At 49.4% G+C, this 16,126-nt stretch overlaps 1 protein-coding gene across 9 annotated transcripts in view; it reads right to left on the reverse strand.

The window, feature by feature from the left end:
* Window positions 1-101: 101 nt before the first annotated feature.
* Window positions 102-16,126, reverse strand: part of TDRD12 (tudor domain containing 12) — a 72,850-nt gene continuing 56,825 nt past the window's right edge. For 8 of the 9 annotated variants that reach the window (XM_072967273.1, XM_072967267.1, XM_072967268.1 and 5 more), the window contains 10 exons: window positions 13,091-13,278; window positions 12,134-12,344; window positions 10,684-10,776; window positions 8,600-8,772; window positions 4,271-4,380; window positions 3,184-3,244; window positions 2,987-3,100; window positions 2,747-2,900; window positions 2,590-2,662; window positions 102-2,154 (listed from right to left, as the gene is read on the reverse strand). In XM_072967273.1, coding sequence (XP_072823374.1) covers window positions 2,063-2,154; window positions 2,590-2,662; window positions 2,747-2,900; window positions 2,987-3,100; window positions 3,184-3,244; window positions 4,271-4,380; window positions 8,600-8,772; window positions 10,684-10,776; window positions 12,134-12,344; window positions 13,091-13,278 — 1,269 coding nt within the window. In that variant the 3' untranslated portion in view covers window positions 102-2,062. The remainder of the gene's footprint in view (window positions 2,155-2,589; window positions 2,663-2,746; window positions 2,901-2,986; window positions 3,101-3,183; window positions 3,245-4,270; window positions 4,381-8,599; window positions 8,773-10,683; window positions 10,777-12,133; window positions 12,345-13,090; window positions 13,279-16,126) is intronic. The other variant, XM_072967269.1, reaches the window with a different exon arrangement.

Here is a 16,126-nt window from a genome sequence, read left to right on the forward strand (position 1 = left end):
GCATTTTGGTCAAACCAGAAAGTGTGGTATATGAAATTCTATTTTGCATTTGGCACTCAGGGAAAATACTGTCTTAAAAAAATGGAAAAGTAACATTTCTGTGTGAACAGTGGAATTTTATTGATATGCTGCAAAGACATTCACACCACAATTGACTAAGTATGTGAGCAATTTTAGAAGCATAGAGACAAAAGTACTTTTACCCTGCATTTCAGAAGTTTTCCCAAAACATGGAATCAGTACATATTAATAGTAAAGAACAAAAGACAATTAGTAATTGTTTACATCTCACAAGTCAGTGTCCTATGTCCTACAAAATGTTATTCAGAACCTCAAACTGCAGTAAATTTTAATGTCTGAAAAAAGAAATTGAGATTTAAATGTGTGGCCCTCCTCTGCCCAATACTTTCATTCAGCTGTCAGTGAACCGCACGACAGAATCAGCATCACGTCTCTGAGAGCGGGACCCCCCCCCCACTTAACATGGGAAACACACACTTGTGCAGCTCTGTCATTTGCTCCGGCTTACAAAGGAGACAACACAGCCCAGCACACACTGCAGGTGGCCAACAGCCTCAGGGGAAGCCAGTGCAGCTCAGGAGGCTTGCCGCCAACCCAAAGGCCTCCCCAGCGGGAGCAAAGCTGTATCTACAGAAACAGATCCGTGATGAGGATGTCAAAAGAGCTTCGCAGAGTCAGAACCTTTGCCAGGAAAAGACACCAGAACTTCACGCTTCCCAAGGGCCTGCCCAGTTTAGCCAAGAGGAGGGTGAGTCACTCCCCGTCCACTTCACGTGCCAGTCGGACACCTGCCAGTCCACTCACGGGAGTCCCAGGGCAGCAAAGGTGCACTCCCAGCAGTGGTCCAGGCTGGACGCTGCATCATCCCACCAGAGGACAGCGGCCTGACCTGCCCCGCAGTGCTCTGGGGGCCCCCCTGAGGCCAGGCAAGACCCCACAAGGAGCAGAGTATCTTATTTTACAGATGAGGAAACTGAGAGCCAGAGGGTGACCCACACCTGCTCACAGGACACGACAGCTTGATGACAGCATTCACCTCTCGCTCAGGTGGTGGTTTACACCCGAGACAGACACAAACGTGGGCACCTGTGCCTTCTGATGTATAAAATGACTACAGATCTTGGGGACAGTCACAGCAGTCACGTCCTATCGACGTTCTCCCACTTCTGGGCTGTCGGGCCTACGGACGCGGTGCTGGGGGGTCCGTCTCCCAGCAGCTCTCCTGGCCTCTTCAGTTCACGGGAGGCGGCGCTGACAACACACATGCCTCTTGATAAACCTGGTGCTCCTGGGCGCCGCAGCCTCACCCCAGGATGGGGCCGTTGAGTGTCTGCGGGGCTCACCACACGCAGGTGTTCTGAGCACCAGGCACCCCGCACGGCCTCTCAGTTTGCCCAGGACCCTGCAGATGCCGGGCTTCCTCAGGAGCACCGGCTTTTCCCCCAGGAGCCCTGGGTGGGGCTGGTTTTGCTGAGGCCACCCCCTTCTCATCCTCGGACCGCCTTGTCACGAGAAGTGAACCTACCTTGGGTAAGTGTCAGTATCTAGAGATTATCAGGTGTACTAGCACACAGACAGTTACGTGGAAACCCAACTAACCAAGCCGCGGTTGAAAAGGTCTGTTAAGCAGTGCAGGGTATGACCTGTAAGAGAGAAACCTCCACTTACATGCACAGGACCAGGTTTTAAGGAATGCACCACATACAGACCTCAATGAAAAAAACAAAACAAACTGACTCCAGATGGAACAAACTCGTCGCCCACGTGCACGGCGTGCCCGTCCCTCCGCTTGAATGTGCCGAGGGCTTCGCAGGAGAAGCGGCGCGAGCGCGGCTGCCAGTCTTGCACCGCGTATCTGCTTCCACCTTCCCTCCACAGTCTCCTCGTCAGCCCACGTGCAAATCAGTCAAGAATTTTTTTGCCATTATTTACCCTTGAGATGAAAAAATTTTGAACATGACTGCCTGTTTTCTTAGCTTTCAGTCACGTGTCCGTTTCTGTTCGGAGGCCCCTGGCTGCCCCGCAGGTCTTCATTCACGTCTCATTCACTCTCGCTCTCGTCTTCCTCCGAAGACTCGTCACTGGTGTCAATCAACTGTGCCGCTTTGCGGGGCAGGTTTTTAGAATTTACAACTAAGAGTTAGATATTATTTTAAAATATGTTAATAATTATAGACTAATTAGCAAATCTTTTCCCCCCATTATCTGGTCAATGCAGAAAAAGTCCCTTGGGTTCTAGCTCTATATTTTGCGGCTTATTTTCGTTATTTTAAGCAAAAAATGAGCAGGTAAAACTTTCCTGCTTACAAATAAATTATCTTCCTAGGAGAGATACTTGTAAAAGTGTTATAAGAAGGTATGTTTATAAACCAAGCATTGATGTCTCCTCAAACCAGAACATTTGGCACCGAGATCAACCCCAAGGAGAAAACGAATTCCTAAGGGCTTCACAGTAACAGACCCATTTCCACAAAGGCCTCATTTCTAAAGTCAGCCGAGTGAGGTGTCCACCCCTAGGGGGCGTCCGGGACCTACAAGTCTGCCAGGAAGTGCGGGCCCCCGTCTCACCGTTGGAGAAGTGGCTATCCTTATCCTCTTCACAGTCTTCCCAGTGGTCAAAGTCAAAAGCCACATTGGGGTTCTGTTCAATATAACAACTGACATTAAGTGAGAGAGTCACACACACTCAGGGTGTTCAGACCAGGCACAGCCGACTTCCACTCACCCGCTGTCTGAGCAGGCCACGCCAGGATTCCCTCCTCTCTTTGGCAAGAGTGATGATGGGTTCATCATGCTCGATGACGCATTTGCAGTCATCTTTTATGATGTTGGCCTGCAGCTCCATATCAGCCAGGTAAAATTTCTCTCCCACCCAGGCACTAGATTTACAGAAAGAAGCTGAGTCAGCCTCCTACAAGGTTAGAAATTACTTCTATTTTACTTTAAAAGATATACATAAACCCACCTGAAAACGACTCTATCTCTAAAATATTTACATTTGTAATCTTTTACATTCCTTATTTTTATCTTCAGTATGACGACATCCTCCTTTTGGAACCACTTTATCTGTGGGTGGAAGCTAGAAGCAAAGGAAGAGGGTCACACACTCCTCACCGTTTGCTCACCGGCAGGGAGGGGAGGCGGGGTGCGGTGATGGCTTACCTTTTCAGAGGCGCTGTAGTTTTGTTAATGGAAGCATCTCCAGTGTTTTCAGATGAAGTTTCTGTACAAAAAGTCAAATTTTACAATAGGTTATTTATATGTGACTCCATAATATATGTGTATATATATATGTATTTTTTGCACTTTATGCAACTTTAGCTGAGAAACCACTAAGAGTATAAATTTCACAGTAACCGAAGAATCCAGCTGCAAAAAATAATTAGAAAAATTAAAATGCACATCACTTAGCAAAACTAATAAAACGAGTATTACATTAATAAAACAAGTATTTGCTTGACAAATATTACAGCTAAACAACCGGGAAGGTACATCCTCTGATTAGGAAGGGCGTCATAGTCGTAACCACAGGATACAGATGAGCAGGCACGTCTGCTGTCTTAACCTGCTTGGACCCCAGTAAAGAGGACTTCCAGAACAGTATCCAATACACATAAGGAACCAACGCTGAACAGAACATTTTCTAAAACAATGCAATTGAAACTTCTCAGTCTGAAATGTCTGAAGCTTCCATCCGAAGACTTGAGTAAAGGTCTATCAATAGGTGACTGGATAAATTGTAATACATTCATATCAGAATATAACCTGGTTATAAGAGAGTACCACTGCTACTTGCAATAATCTGGATGAACTTCACAGAAACACTGAGTGAAAGAAGCCACAAGACTGTGTATCATGTGCTTCCAATTCCAGAAAAACTGATGGTGGCAGATGTCGGGACAGGGGTTTCTGGGAAGGGTTACAGGTGGGGAGGGTGTGTAAGGGAGACAACGGGGGTTCTGGAAACGTTCAACAGTTTGATCTGGACACATGTTAAAAAAAACTCTGATAAGCTATATACTTCAGATCTGTGCCCTGTAACTGCATAAACATCATACCTCAAATAGACAAAAGGGAAAAAAAGTTACAAAAAAGAAAAAGCACTGAAAGCTGAACTGTCAAAAATAAGAAATGAGGCAGTATTGGTTTACGTTACCTTCTCTGTAGTTCATCTAAAGGTGAAAGCCTAAACGTTAGAAACTTTCCAAGCATTAATGATTTTCAATTGACCAACTTTTAAATAACCAACCATGCTTTTCATTTTCTGAGTTTGTCTCGGAGTCAGCACCTCTCTCTGAGCCCATGTCCTCCTGCCGCGTGCTCTGCAGACAAGCACTATCTTCTGTTGAAGAAGGCATCCTGGAACGAAGAGGCGGAGGTAGCTCTGAGGCGGGGAGGCAGGCAAAGTCCGGCTCTCTACAGAGACTTCCCAGCAAGAAGAGGCTGGCGACACAGGGCCACGAAGTGCCTCCCACCACGAGTCAGACCTGCCAAGAGCTCGTGACCCATCTGTGACGGCAGGCAGGCCAGCCAGCTCTGGGCCCCGCTGTGCCCCCGGCTTCCAGCGCAGAGCAGAGGATCCACCCACGTTATCCCATAAATGCCAAGAACTCATTTACCAAAACAACGTGACCTTCAAATCACTTAACTTTGAGGTTACCCACTTCAAAAGGATAAAAGGGCAGAAAGTAAAGCCATCTCCCTTCCCGCCCTGGCTTCCTGGAGACACCCCTCATACCAGTGGGGGTCTACTTCTGAAACATGCTTTGCGTGAAAAGTAAGTGCCGCCATCTGTATCTTTCTATCTAACACACACACACATGTTTAAACACGTGGGAACCTACTCTGTTCACTTTCCCGCCCCTTGTTTTACTGTGCTTAATAACAAGAGAACCACCTCATTCTTGTAAAAGTTCTGGGCTGTGTTTTTCTTTTGGTTGTTTGAGCAGGTAACCACATTCATGTGGTCCAATATTTTAAAATTAAAAAAAAAAGGTCTACATGCAAAAAATCTCCCTCTCACCCTGGTCCCCAATTTCCTTCCTCACGGGTGACAATGTAATTCATTTTTTGTGAATCTTTCCTTTTGTGAAACTCATTCAAGCCTAAAGGAGCCCACCCTTACAAACACATGTGCATGTGTACACACACACACCTGTGGGGCAGGGAGAGTGCATGTATGTCTCCAAGGGGACTTCTGACTGACATGCATGCAGCCTGGGGCGTGGGGGCAGTGTCCCAGGGAGAGTCCCTCATCACTGCTGTGCAGCCCCAGACCCTCCGTCACCCACCGTCTTCCCCCACCGTGGCTCTGACCTCACTAGACCCTTATCTTCCTCCTCTCACACTTAAACCAAGTTTCAACTCTTCAGATACCAGTAAACCAGAGCCTTCTCCAATCATTTTTCTGAGCTCTAGGCTTGTACTTTCAATAACCTACAAGTTATGTCCAGAACCCACTGAGTATCTCCCCCTCTCTGAGCTGGCTGCTGTCCGGGAAACAGCCTGGAACTATCAACCAGGCCAGTGTCCTCTCAGTCGTGAGGGCTCAGAATTATACAATCACACTCCCTTGTTCCTGTCAACCACTAGGGCCCTGTGGCTTCCAGATCTTTCAAGTCCCCAGGCTCTGCCTCCCTCCCAGTCTACTGTAAGAATGGCACCGTTCTCCTCAATTCCGATGCAGACACTAACACCGCCTCCTCATCCATCTCCTGAAACGGAGCCTTGTCTTCGAGGCTGGCTCCCTCTGCAGAATCTCACGGCCTCTGCACATCTCTGCACTCCTGCACGACCGCAAAATCACGTGTGCAAAGGACCGAGCAGAGTGCTTTGTACAGAGCTGAGTCTCAACAGTAGTTATGCTTGGTTTTGATTAAACCTACAGAAATGAAAAAAAACCTCAAAAATCTACTGAACTGTAATGGCATCTTCATTTTTGAAAGAATATTTTATAAGTAAGTATGGAGTAATCTGTGTTTCCTGAAAGTGTGCAGAAACCAGAATGTGTCCTAACCCCAAGGGTACTCAACTCGATTAAGATAGAAAACTCTAAAAACTTCAGACTATAAAGTATTTTAATCTTTGCCATGTTCTTTGAAACTCCCTACTTTCAGGAGTAACTTGGGACCCTCTCGAGGTCTCCGACCATCAGTCACTGAGTCTGCTGGGCAGCCTGGCAGCACCTGGCAGCTCGTGGCTCCCGGCTGCGTGAAGCCGTTTCCACGTCTGCCGTCCGGGTTGTCCCCCCTCCCAGGCTGCTCCTTCCCAGGCTCCTCTCCGGCGTCCCCACCGCCCCCACCTCTCAACGCCGAGGCCCAGGGCACAGTCCTTTGGGGCCTCATCCAGCAGCCCAGCTTTCAGCACCAGGACCTGCTGACGGGCCCCCAGGGCCACAGGCTCACTACGGTCAGCTGCTCCTCACACCCGGGTCCCAGCCACTGTCACCCTGTCCCGAACTCTCGGCACAGACCTTGCCCCCACCTCCAGTCCATTCTCAATACAGGAGCCCAGGATGTCCTGATTAAGCCATTCTCTGCTCAGGACCCTCTCATGGCTCCACGTCCTCAGAGCAGGAGCCCACCCCTTGCAGTGGCCACAGGGTCCAACCAGACCTGACCCCGGGGCTGCTCCGACCTTCACACCCAGACTCCCCTCGTTTGCTGCTCGGGTCAGCGTGCCTTCCTCCCTGTTCCTGGAACCAGGGAACAACCGAGCCTCCCCTGTGCCCACAGGAGTCTTCTCGACGCCTGCCTGGGTCAGGCCTCACCTCTGCATCCCTGCTCAGGGCTCACCGTCCCTGCCCAAAACCGCCCTCTCTTCCCCTGGCGTTAAGGGGCTCCATCTCACGTACCACCCTCTGACCCGCTGTGTACTTCTGGGACCCGGTTATAGCCTCTCTGTGAGCTGGCCCTTCATCTTTCTTGTTCGCTGCTGCATCCCCAGAAGACACTCAGTAAATATTTGCTGAATAAATGAATTTTAAAACTTCAACTTTACCTAATGGCACCTTCAATTAAAGGCAACTATCTGTTAATTAGGTCCACTGAAACAAAGTTAGATTGAAGAAATATTCCAGCATCTTGCTACCGAAACACACAGAGCAGAATGGAGGACTAGGGAGCTCCGAGCTCCCATTTCCCCACAGATTCACTGGAAGAGCCTCCAGGAGCTGTCGCAACCAACCTCCTACTCCCCCAGCCCCACCCCCAAACCACAGAGGGACAGAGCAGACTGCACTTGTGAATTACTGTGTGGTCCTCTCTGCGCCGCCTGCGGATACCTGAGGGCCTGATGCAAGATGCTTGTCTCTGTTTCATAAAACCCAGAACACAGGCCAGAAAGCTGTGGGCACTGCTCGGAAAAGGGACTCCCGACCCACAGAAGCCTGAGCAAGGGGGACACAAGGAGACACACGACAGGCCATCCAAGGCCTGGGGGAGAAGCTGGGGTGAGGCTCACTGGACACTAGGACATTCCAAAGCAGCACGCTTGGGGGCATTTAGAAAGCTATGTGCAAGCCAGGGCAAGACACACGCTCAGAAAAGTCCTGAGAAGGCCTGAAGCTCTCACCTCGGTGACTTCTAGGTGAGGATGTGGAGAAAACGGGAACCTTGTGCACTGCTGGTGGGAATGAAATGGTGCAGCTGCTGTGGAAAAGTTAGGCAGTTCAAAAAAGTAACCACAGAAGCGCCTTATGATCCAGCAGTTCCAAAAAGACCTGGAAGCAGGAACGTGAACAGGTACCTGTGCACCCATGTTCACAGTAGCGCCATTCACAACAGCCTGATGTCCACTCACAGTGGTTTTCGTAGGCTCTCATATATTGCTTGTGGACGTGTTAACTGGCACAATCAACCTGGAAAACTGTCGGGCAGTTGCTCTAATTATGGCTCAGCAATTCCATTCCACCAGAAATACACTGGGAAGTGCACCAAAGCACATGCAGGAGAATGTTTAAAGTGCCACCTGCAGTAGCCCAGAACCTGGCAGTTCTCCCATCTCCCATCGACAGCAGAGGGGTAGACACATCACAGCACATTCCCTCAGTGGAACAGGACGCAGCAATGAGAGTTTATGTTCTAAAGCTGTGAGCACAGTACGGATGAATTTCAGAAATAATGCCGAGTGAAAGCAGCCAGACACGATCTGTGTGATTCCACCCAAACAAAGTGTGAAGCAGGGAAGAGCCTGCTGCTCTGTGTTGGGAAAGGGGCTCCCTCTGGGAGGGAACCGGAGGCGGCTCTGAGTCATGCCCTGATTCTGATCTGGAGCTGGTTTCTGTGCTCAGGATGTGTGCACTTTTCTGGATGTGTGCTGCCAATAAAAAGCTAATAAAATTCATTCTTTCAGAGATACAGATGAAGTAATACACTTGGAGTTCGTTTTGTACTACTCGATTAAAACCAAAAATGTGAGCTGAGGTTTGGATAACACAAGACTTGGTAATTAATGAAGCGGAGAGATGGGAACACGGAGACGCGTTAAACTGTTCTGCTTTCAGAAAAATGTCTCTAACACCGATGCATTCTATTTCCACAAAACCACTCTTCCGAAAGGAAGACAAAAATCCACTTACAGGGTCTGGCTTGGGCCGTCTTCGAAAGCTGGCATGTTAGCTCCTTTGTATAATTTTTTCAGTTGTTCTATGTGCTCTGAGTTATCAATGCCCATTCCCGTTGACAAAATTTCAGCCCGGACGTTGTAATCAACGACAGAAGTTTTCAAGTTTGGAAGTTTTGTAATGTGCACCTTGAATCAAAGAAAAAGTAAAACGTTTGCAACAATCACACTTTGAACTTCAAATGAATCACTCTCACATGGCGTCGCGGTCTCGCTGTGCGACGTGCGATGCTCCGGGGCCCACACGCCACCACGTGCTAGGGCCTCACCCTGCAGCGTTCGCATCATTCCATAACTGAGGGAGCACCAGAACCTTCCAGAACCCAGCCCCCCACTGCAGAGCTGTGATCAGGTCTGGAGATGGGGCCAAGACGGAGTCCTGGAACAAAGCTCCAGACGAGACCGACGCGTGGTGCTGTGACCACACGCACAATTCTTAACATGGCTCTGGTCTTCCCTCCGGTGCTCTCCCCTCTCCTAACAACGAGGCTCTGGGCCTTCAGGTGCCCCAAAAGGGGTCTCCGCCAAGGCCCGAAATCCTGCATCCTGGACAGTTTCCTCCACTTGTTTTTTTTCTGTAACCAAAACATTCTCATCCATTTCAATTTACATACAATTAAGTAAAACATGAACACGTGCAACAGTCGAGTCCTGTGGGTGGGAGGTGTGGCCCCAGGCCTGGGCGTCCCTTCCAAGGCGGGGTGGGGGTCGGGGTGAGGGTGGGGAGGGGCCAGGCTGGGGCCGCTGGGGCGCCTTCCCGGTGAACGTGGGACGCGCTCCCGTCCAGGACGGCAGAAGAGCCTTTCTCCACTCGGCCTGGGGACCGAGCTGGGCTGGGGGCGAAGGCGGCAGGTGGGGGGTCTGGCTTCCCTCCAGTGCACCATGGACCCTGCTACACTTCGGAGCTGCGGGAGCGTTTTCTTTTTCTGCTCTGTCCTTTTAGCTCTAGTTTTAAAAATCCTTGCCTAAGAAAGTTTCCATTTCTCCCCTCTGATAAAGAACCACCACAATACTAACAATGCAACATCAACTAAGGCCCCAAATCTCTCCATTTACCTACGTTGTCGGTCTCTACCTTCTCTTCTACAAACTGTTTTTTCTCCTTTTACTCTTAAATCTTACACCCAAACTCCTCTTTTCCAGTGTCAAGGCTTTTCTACTCATAAAAACAACTTTCAGCAAAACAGTTTTTATGAATTCCTCTCAATCTTACCAATCATCGTAACAATTACGATTTAAGTCTAACAGAGCAAAACTCTGAATCCGAGTTCCTGGGGTGCAAGCAGAGTGGGGACAGTGCGGCACCGGAAGGCAGGCACCGAGCCACGTGTCCTGGCCTCACACGCAGCCCCGCCCACCCCGCGCCGGCTCCCGGGGGTAGGAGTGGGTTCGCGGATGGCACCCCAGCGGCCAGTATGGGTCCTAGCACGTGGGAAGCACTCAATAAACTACCTGGTGACTGGATTAGGAAGAAACCATGAACATAACAAAACCTATCTCAGAAAGCCCGAGGACTGGAGCCCTGCCCATTACCGGCCACGTGCCGGGACTAGAAGATTATTTACAGCCAGATCCACGCATGCCTTGCTGTGAAGGGCCGTCCCGAGCCAGGGCTTCCCACCTGCGTGGACAGAGGGCTGTGGAATCAGTTTAACAGTGCACAACCGTCACTTGAAAAAGTGGATGAGAACAGAACTGTAAATGTTGGAGACTGTCGCATGTCCTAAGGATACTTTCACGAAGCTTCTATCTCAGCTCTATGTGCGAGTGGGTGTGATTTATACACATGCCCGGGGGGTGCTGAGTTTCAATGTAAAAGATTCTCTTAAACAAAAAAAACCCCACAACCAATTTCAGGACCCAAATAACATTTAAAAAAAAAACCAACTAAAAACACAACTTTCCCTAACACAAAGCCCTCATCAAATTAGCCTCCATTTATGTGAGGCAAACAGTTATTCAAGCAACAGGTTCGAGTAATGGGTACTTTTAGGGGCTGATTCAAACACAGGTTTCTCTTAAAGAGATCTGCATACTTACCATTGGATCAACCCAAACTGTATTTCCTAAAGCCAACATCACTTTTGCATCGTGCAGTTTTCCAGTAATTTTATGATGAATGTACCTAGTAACCTGAAAAACACAAGTCATTTCTCTGAAGCTTTAAGAAAATACCTTGTTCTGCTCTACAGTTGTGGAAGCAGCTTTTCTGTGCATTTCATCTGAGCCTCATAGCCACCCCATGAGGAGGTAAGGGAGGCCATCGTGCCCCCCACCAACAGGGGAACTAGGGACAGAGGTGAGTAAGGACATGCAATGGGGAGTCCCGAGCACAGGTCAGGCTGCGGACTCCGAACATCACCTGTTTCCCGCTGTGGATGTGCGTCCCTCACCTCCTCCGTCCACCTGTCTTTGAAGGATGAATATTTATTTCTTCAGAGGCTCAACGAGAGTGAAGTTGAGGGTGTTTCTGCTGCTCCGAGGAGGTCACACAACGGAGCTGCTCAGCAGCAGGGACACTGGGGTTGCGGGGCCCTGGGATCCACCAACAGTGGAATTCTCTCACCTCCATCCTTTGAAGACAGGCTGACAGTGCACAGGGGAGGTGGGGACACGCGTCCATAATGGGAAACACGCGGTGTCCAGAGTCCACACACAGGCCTGTGCTCAGGACTCCCCTTTGTATCTGTCCTTACTCATCTCCACCGTTTACAACCCAAACTTTTTACTCTTGCTAACTGCAATGGCTGCTTCTCTCATGCCTGATTAATCAGATGATACAAAATTTAGCCTTCTGCTGAAGAATCGGGGCATCATTATAATCAGGACTCACTGGTCTGCGGACAAGCAGGGCTGTGTGTCTGGCCTCTCCACCTCTGCCCGGGGACAGCCACGCGAGCCCACATGGGACCACTCTTCTGGGCTGTGTCTTCGCACACGTAGGCTTCTGTGCCTTCAGTGCCTTATCTGGTCTACTTGGTGACACCCTAGGTACCCATCCTGAAGGGCCCAGAGGAAATGTCCCTTCCTTTGGAAGCTTCTCTGGCCTCTCTTTCCTTGTCCATCCCCCCAACCCCAATGGAATCACCTGGTCTCTCCGGACAGTGTCCATCACCTACGTTTCCCCTTTGACAGGGACGCTTGCTTTTGCAGCTGTGTACACTGTCTATTCTCCTTAAGCGAGAGCCTGGTTATTTTCAGCACAGTGCATATTTTATGGCGAGTCTAAGTCCGTGAACACGCTAATGATAATGATGGCAAACCGTGCCCGGCCCCTGGGGGCTCCGAGCCAGGCCTACGCACCGCGGCCCCAGTGCACCTCTGTGCCCAGGGACGCGAGCAGACTGTGCCTTATCCTCCCGGGAACACGGAGCATTTTACCCGAACCCAATAACCCAAATTCAAATACACCTCACTTCTGTGTATATTCCGGGTTAAACGCATCCTAAAAGGCATATATTTGCCAAATATAAAAGCCAAAGTAACTCACCTTTGGATTCCATTCAATTTCATTGTCAGCGGGTTTCACTCTACAAACAATAAACTCCACGGCCTGGGGGGGCAGAGTGTGGAAGCGTTCCGGGAGCTGCAGCAGCTGGTCTCCTGTGACCAGTCCAGTCCTGCCTTCGTCTATAAACTTCACCAGAACGTTATCCGGGGCCCATGTGTCTTCTTTTTGGCCTACCTCCAGCACCTGAACCCTGCAGGACAACACCAGCCTCAGTCTAACAGAGACCCAACAGGGAGGTAACCACTGCCTCGATTTACTCGTTAAAAACAAAGCATGTGAAATTCAACTGTGAAGATTTACTCCAAACCAGAAATAAAATAACTACAGTCGTCAGAAGCATTTAGCCGTGATTTATTTAATTCAAATGTACCTGAGTATAAAACGCAGTGCAGTACGTTGACTGGAGTAAACCCCTCTATCCGACAACGCGGTGGAAATGAATATGGTTCAGTTTCTCAGCCTGGGCCGTTACCACGCAGGGACGGCTGCGGCATTGGAGGGACGTTGGTGCAAACTGGCACGTGAGGCAGGCTGGAGCACTGACCGTGCCACGTACTGAGCTGACCTTTGAAAACTCACATAACCCACCAGGGCTCCGTCTGCTTGTATGTAAAAGAGGAACTGTGCCCATTTTAAGGGAAGTTTTAAAAATTAAGTGAGTTAAAGTTGTACATGTGTGCTGCACACAATAACAGCTCAACTGCTGTCCACAGATGAATATCACACTGTCATCCCTGCTCTGTGCCCAGCAGCCCCGGGGGCAGATGAGCCCCAGGTGTACGGTTGTGCTGGGAGTGAGGAGACGCCTGCCACCGCCCCCTGGAGGCAGCCAGGCTCAGTACACGCACAGCGGTCAGAGGTGAAAACAGGGACTCAAGACCACTTAGTTACCTTGTGCATCACAACTTTTAGGGATGAAATAAACAGACATTTTACCTGTGAAAAACTGTTTTTTCTGCTAATCCATATAATCCACATTTCTCCACCTTTTCAACAGCTGTTTTATCAGTGGAATCCTCAAAATACTCCTTCATTTCAGCATTAAGAGTTGCATAAAGATCCACATGCTTACCAACTATACGACCAAAGTAATTCGTTGCATTCAAAATATAAAAGGGTATTATCTGAAACATAAACATATCCAGAAAAAAAACTCAATCTAAAGCAAAGAGGTATCTGACCTAAGAGCCCAAAGCACCCCAACAGGGATTTAAAAATAAACTAGGAGACAAAACAAAGCAAAAACCTTAGCATACACACAAATAATTATAGTTTCATTTTAAATCTAATGGAAGATGTTTGGGATAAATATTTTAAAACTTCATTATTAGTTGTAAGTGTTAACTTGTTTCTTACCTGTATTTTATTTTTAAAAAAAAACCCTTTAATAAATAGCTTCCTTGCCTCCTGAGCTCCTTCTGATCTGTTCATGTAACACGGTGTATTTTATTAACAGCCTGCAGTGCAGGAGGCATGGGGACACAGGAAGCATGTGCTCCAGGGCCCTTCTGTAATCACGGGTGCACAGACGTGCCACAGCCAGCGTGTGGTTGAGAAAACAACTCTCCACAGGCTCATGTATGCAGGGTTCCTGGTGTGTGAGGGGTGTCGGCACAGGTGTGCAAGGGTATGGAGAAGGCATTCCAGAAGGGGTGGGGATGGAAGGGCAAAAATACAAATGTGCATTAGAGCAGCGAGCCCTGGTTGTGGAGCAGATGCCAGGAGTGAGAAGTGGTTACCTGGTGGGATGGGGGAGAAGGCAGTGCCAACTGGGAGGCAAAGCAGCCAAGGATAAGGTCACCCTTCGTGGCCAAAAGAGGCTTTGATCTGACAAGGCTGACAGCCATGGCTCTCCTCTGTGGCCCCCTCCAACTTCACTGAAGCTGGCTCCTGTCACACTCCACAAACATTCCACACAACTCCTGCCTCAGGACCTTTGCACTTGCTGGTCCCTATGCGTGGAATATTCTTCCCCAGATAGTCTCATGGCTGGATCCTTCTAATCATTTGGTCTTCAGTGCAGCTGACCCATCCTCAGGCAGCCCATCCCTGCCTGTAACCCCTGTCCTCACAGCATACACCCTAGCACTTCACTGAATTTCCTCCTCTCCCTTTGTCACACTTGCACTCACTGCCAACCATCCCCACTGAAGTGGTACCATGGACAGCTACCAAGTCGGTCATGGTTCCCAAGCCAGTCATTCCCAGCACCGTGGAGAAACTGCCTCAGTAAACCCTCGATGCTCCCTCAGGCCCGTCATCTCAGGCGGGCAGTTCAGTATTTCTTCCAGCCTGACAGACAGGCTCCCCTGGGGGGTCTTCTCCCCAGTGATTCAGGGCCTCCGACAACCTGGTGGTATTCAGACAGTAGCCCACTCGGTGACGGCATCAGTGGACACGAGGTGCAGAGAATGAGAAAAACTCTCACTGCAATGCTACGAGCACTCACGACAAATAAACTTTTTTAAAAAGATGCACAAAGAAAAACGACAGAGAACATACACTAAGACGCCAACGGTGGCTGTTTTAGGAAGACAATAAAGGGGAGAGTTTCTTTACCCGTATTTCCCGTGGTGGAAGGCTCTGTGTCGAGCCCGGGGGCCCAGCACACACCCACACACCGGTGAGCAAAACCCAGGCCCGAGCAGGCATCAGTCTAGACGTGCAAGTCCCCGCCGCACAGCGTCAGCACATCTACAGACACGTAAAGCTGGCAGGATGGAGGCGGAAAGCAGCAGCTTGGGGCCCAGACCCTCCTAACTGAGGAGGAGAGCATGAGGCCTCCCGACAGGTGACCAACTCGCCCTGTTCCAACACCCAACGTCTCTCATGGTGGGAAGCCCCTCAGTCCTGGGCACATGGGAGGGTCCCTTCCGGTCACACACCTCCCCACCTGGTTTGGTTCCACTCTCCCCAGTCATCCTGCATGTAACTAGTTCAGTCTGTTACGGTTGCAGGGCACAAGGTAAGGATATGAAAATCAAGTGCATTTCTTTTATTTATTTAGGTGGGGGGAAGTAATTAGGTTTGTTTATTTATTTATCCTTATAGGAGGTACTGGGGATTGATGCCCAGGACCTCATGCATGCTAAGCATGCGCTTTATCACTTGAGCTACACCCTCCCCACCAAAAATCAACTGCATTTCTAAAACAACTAGAAGATGAAGTTTAAGAAAAAAACAGCATTAAGAATGACATCCCAAACCATGAAATACTAGGGATAAGTTTAACATAGTAAGTAAAAGATCCACCTACTGTATGATTGCAACTAATGACATTTGGAAAAAGGCAAAAAACTACAGAGACAGTAAGAGGATGGGTGATTGCTGGGGGTTCTGGGGAAGAGGGAAAGGGGTGGATGGGGGAGCACAGGGGGTGTCAGGGCAGTGAGGTGCTCTGTGTGACACTGTAATGGTGCGTATGTGTCATTACTCATTTGACAAAATCCATAGCCTGTACACTACAAGGAGGGAACCTTAATTTAGGTAATAATAACGTCTCCATATTGGCTCATCAGTTACCACACGTGTACCACACTAGCGCAAGATGTTAATAGGGAAAACTGGTGGTGGGTGGATGTGAAGAATACAAGGGGAACTGTGTTTTCTGCTCAATTTTTTGCTGTAAAACTGAAAATATGCTAAAAAATAAAATTATTAACTTGAGCAACAACAGAAATATCAGTGAGTAAAACCAGCCATCACGAGACCTGGGTGGCACCGCTGCCTGTGCAGGATGCAGCACGGGGAGGCAACAGCGTGTCCGACGGACCGAGGACAGGAGGTTCCACGGCAGCGGCAGGTGATGCCCGGGCACAGCGGGCCCGCGTGACCCGGCAGCTCATAGTGGAGGGCTCCCACCCACTCTGATGGGGGGTGAAGGCTGGGCCCCTGTGAAATCCCCACACTGTCCACCCGGGGACAAGAGAGACGAAGGAAGCCAAGGGCCAGATACACATCGGGGAAGGGCAC

This window comes from Vicugna pacos, chromosome 9 (assembly GCF_048564905.1).
Source record: "Vicugna pacos chromosome 9, VicPac4, whole genome shotgun sequence".
Taxonomy (NCBI): Eukaryota; Metazoa; Chordata; class Mammalia; order Artiodactyla; family Camelidae; genus Vicugna; species Vicugna pacos.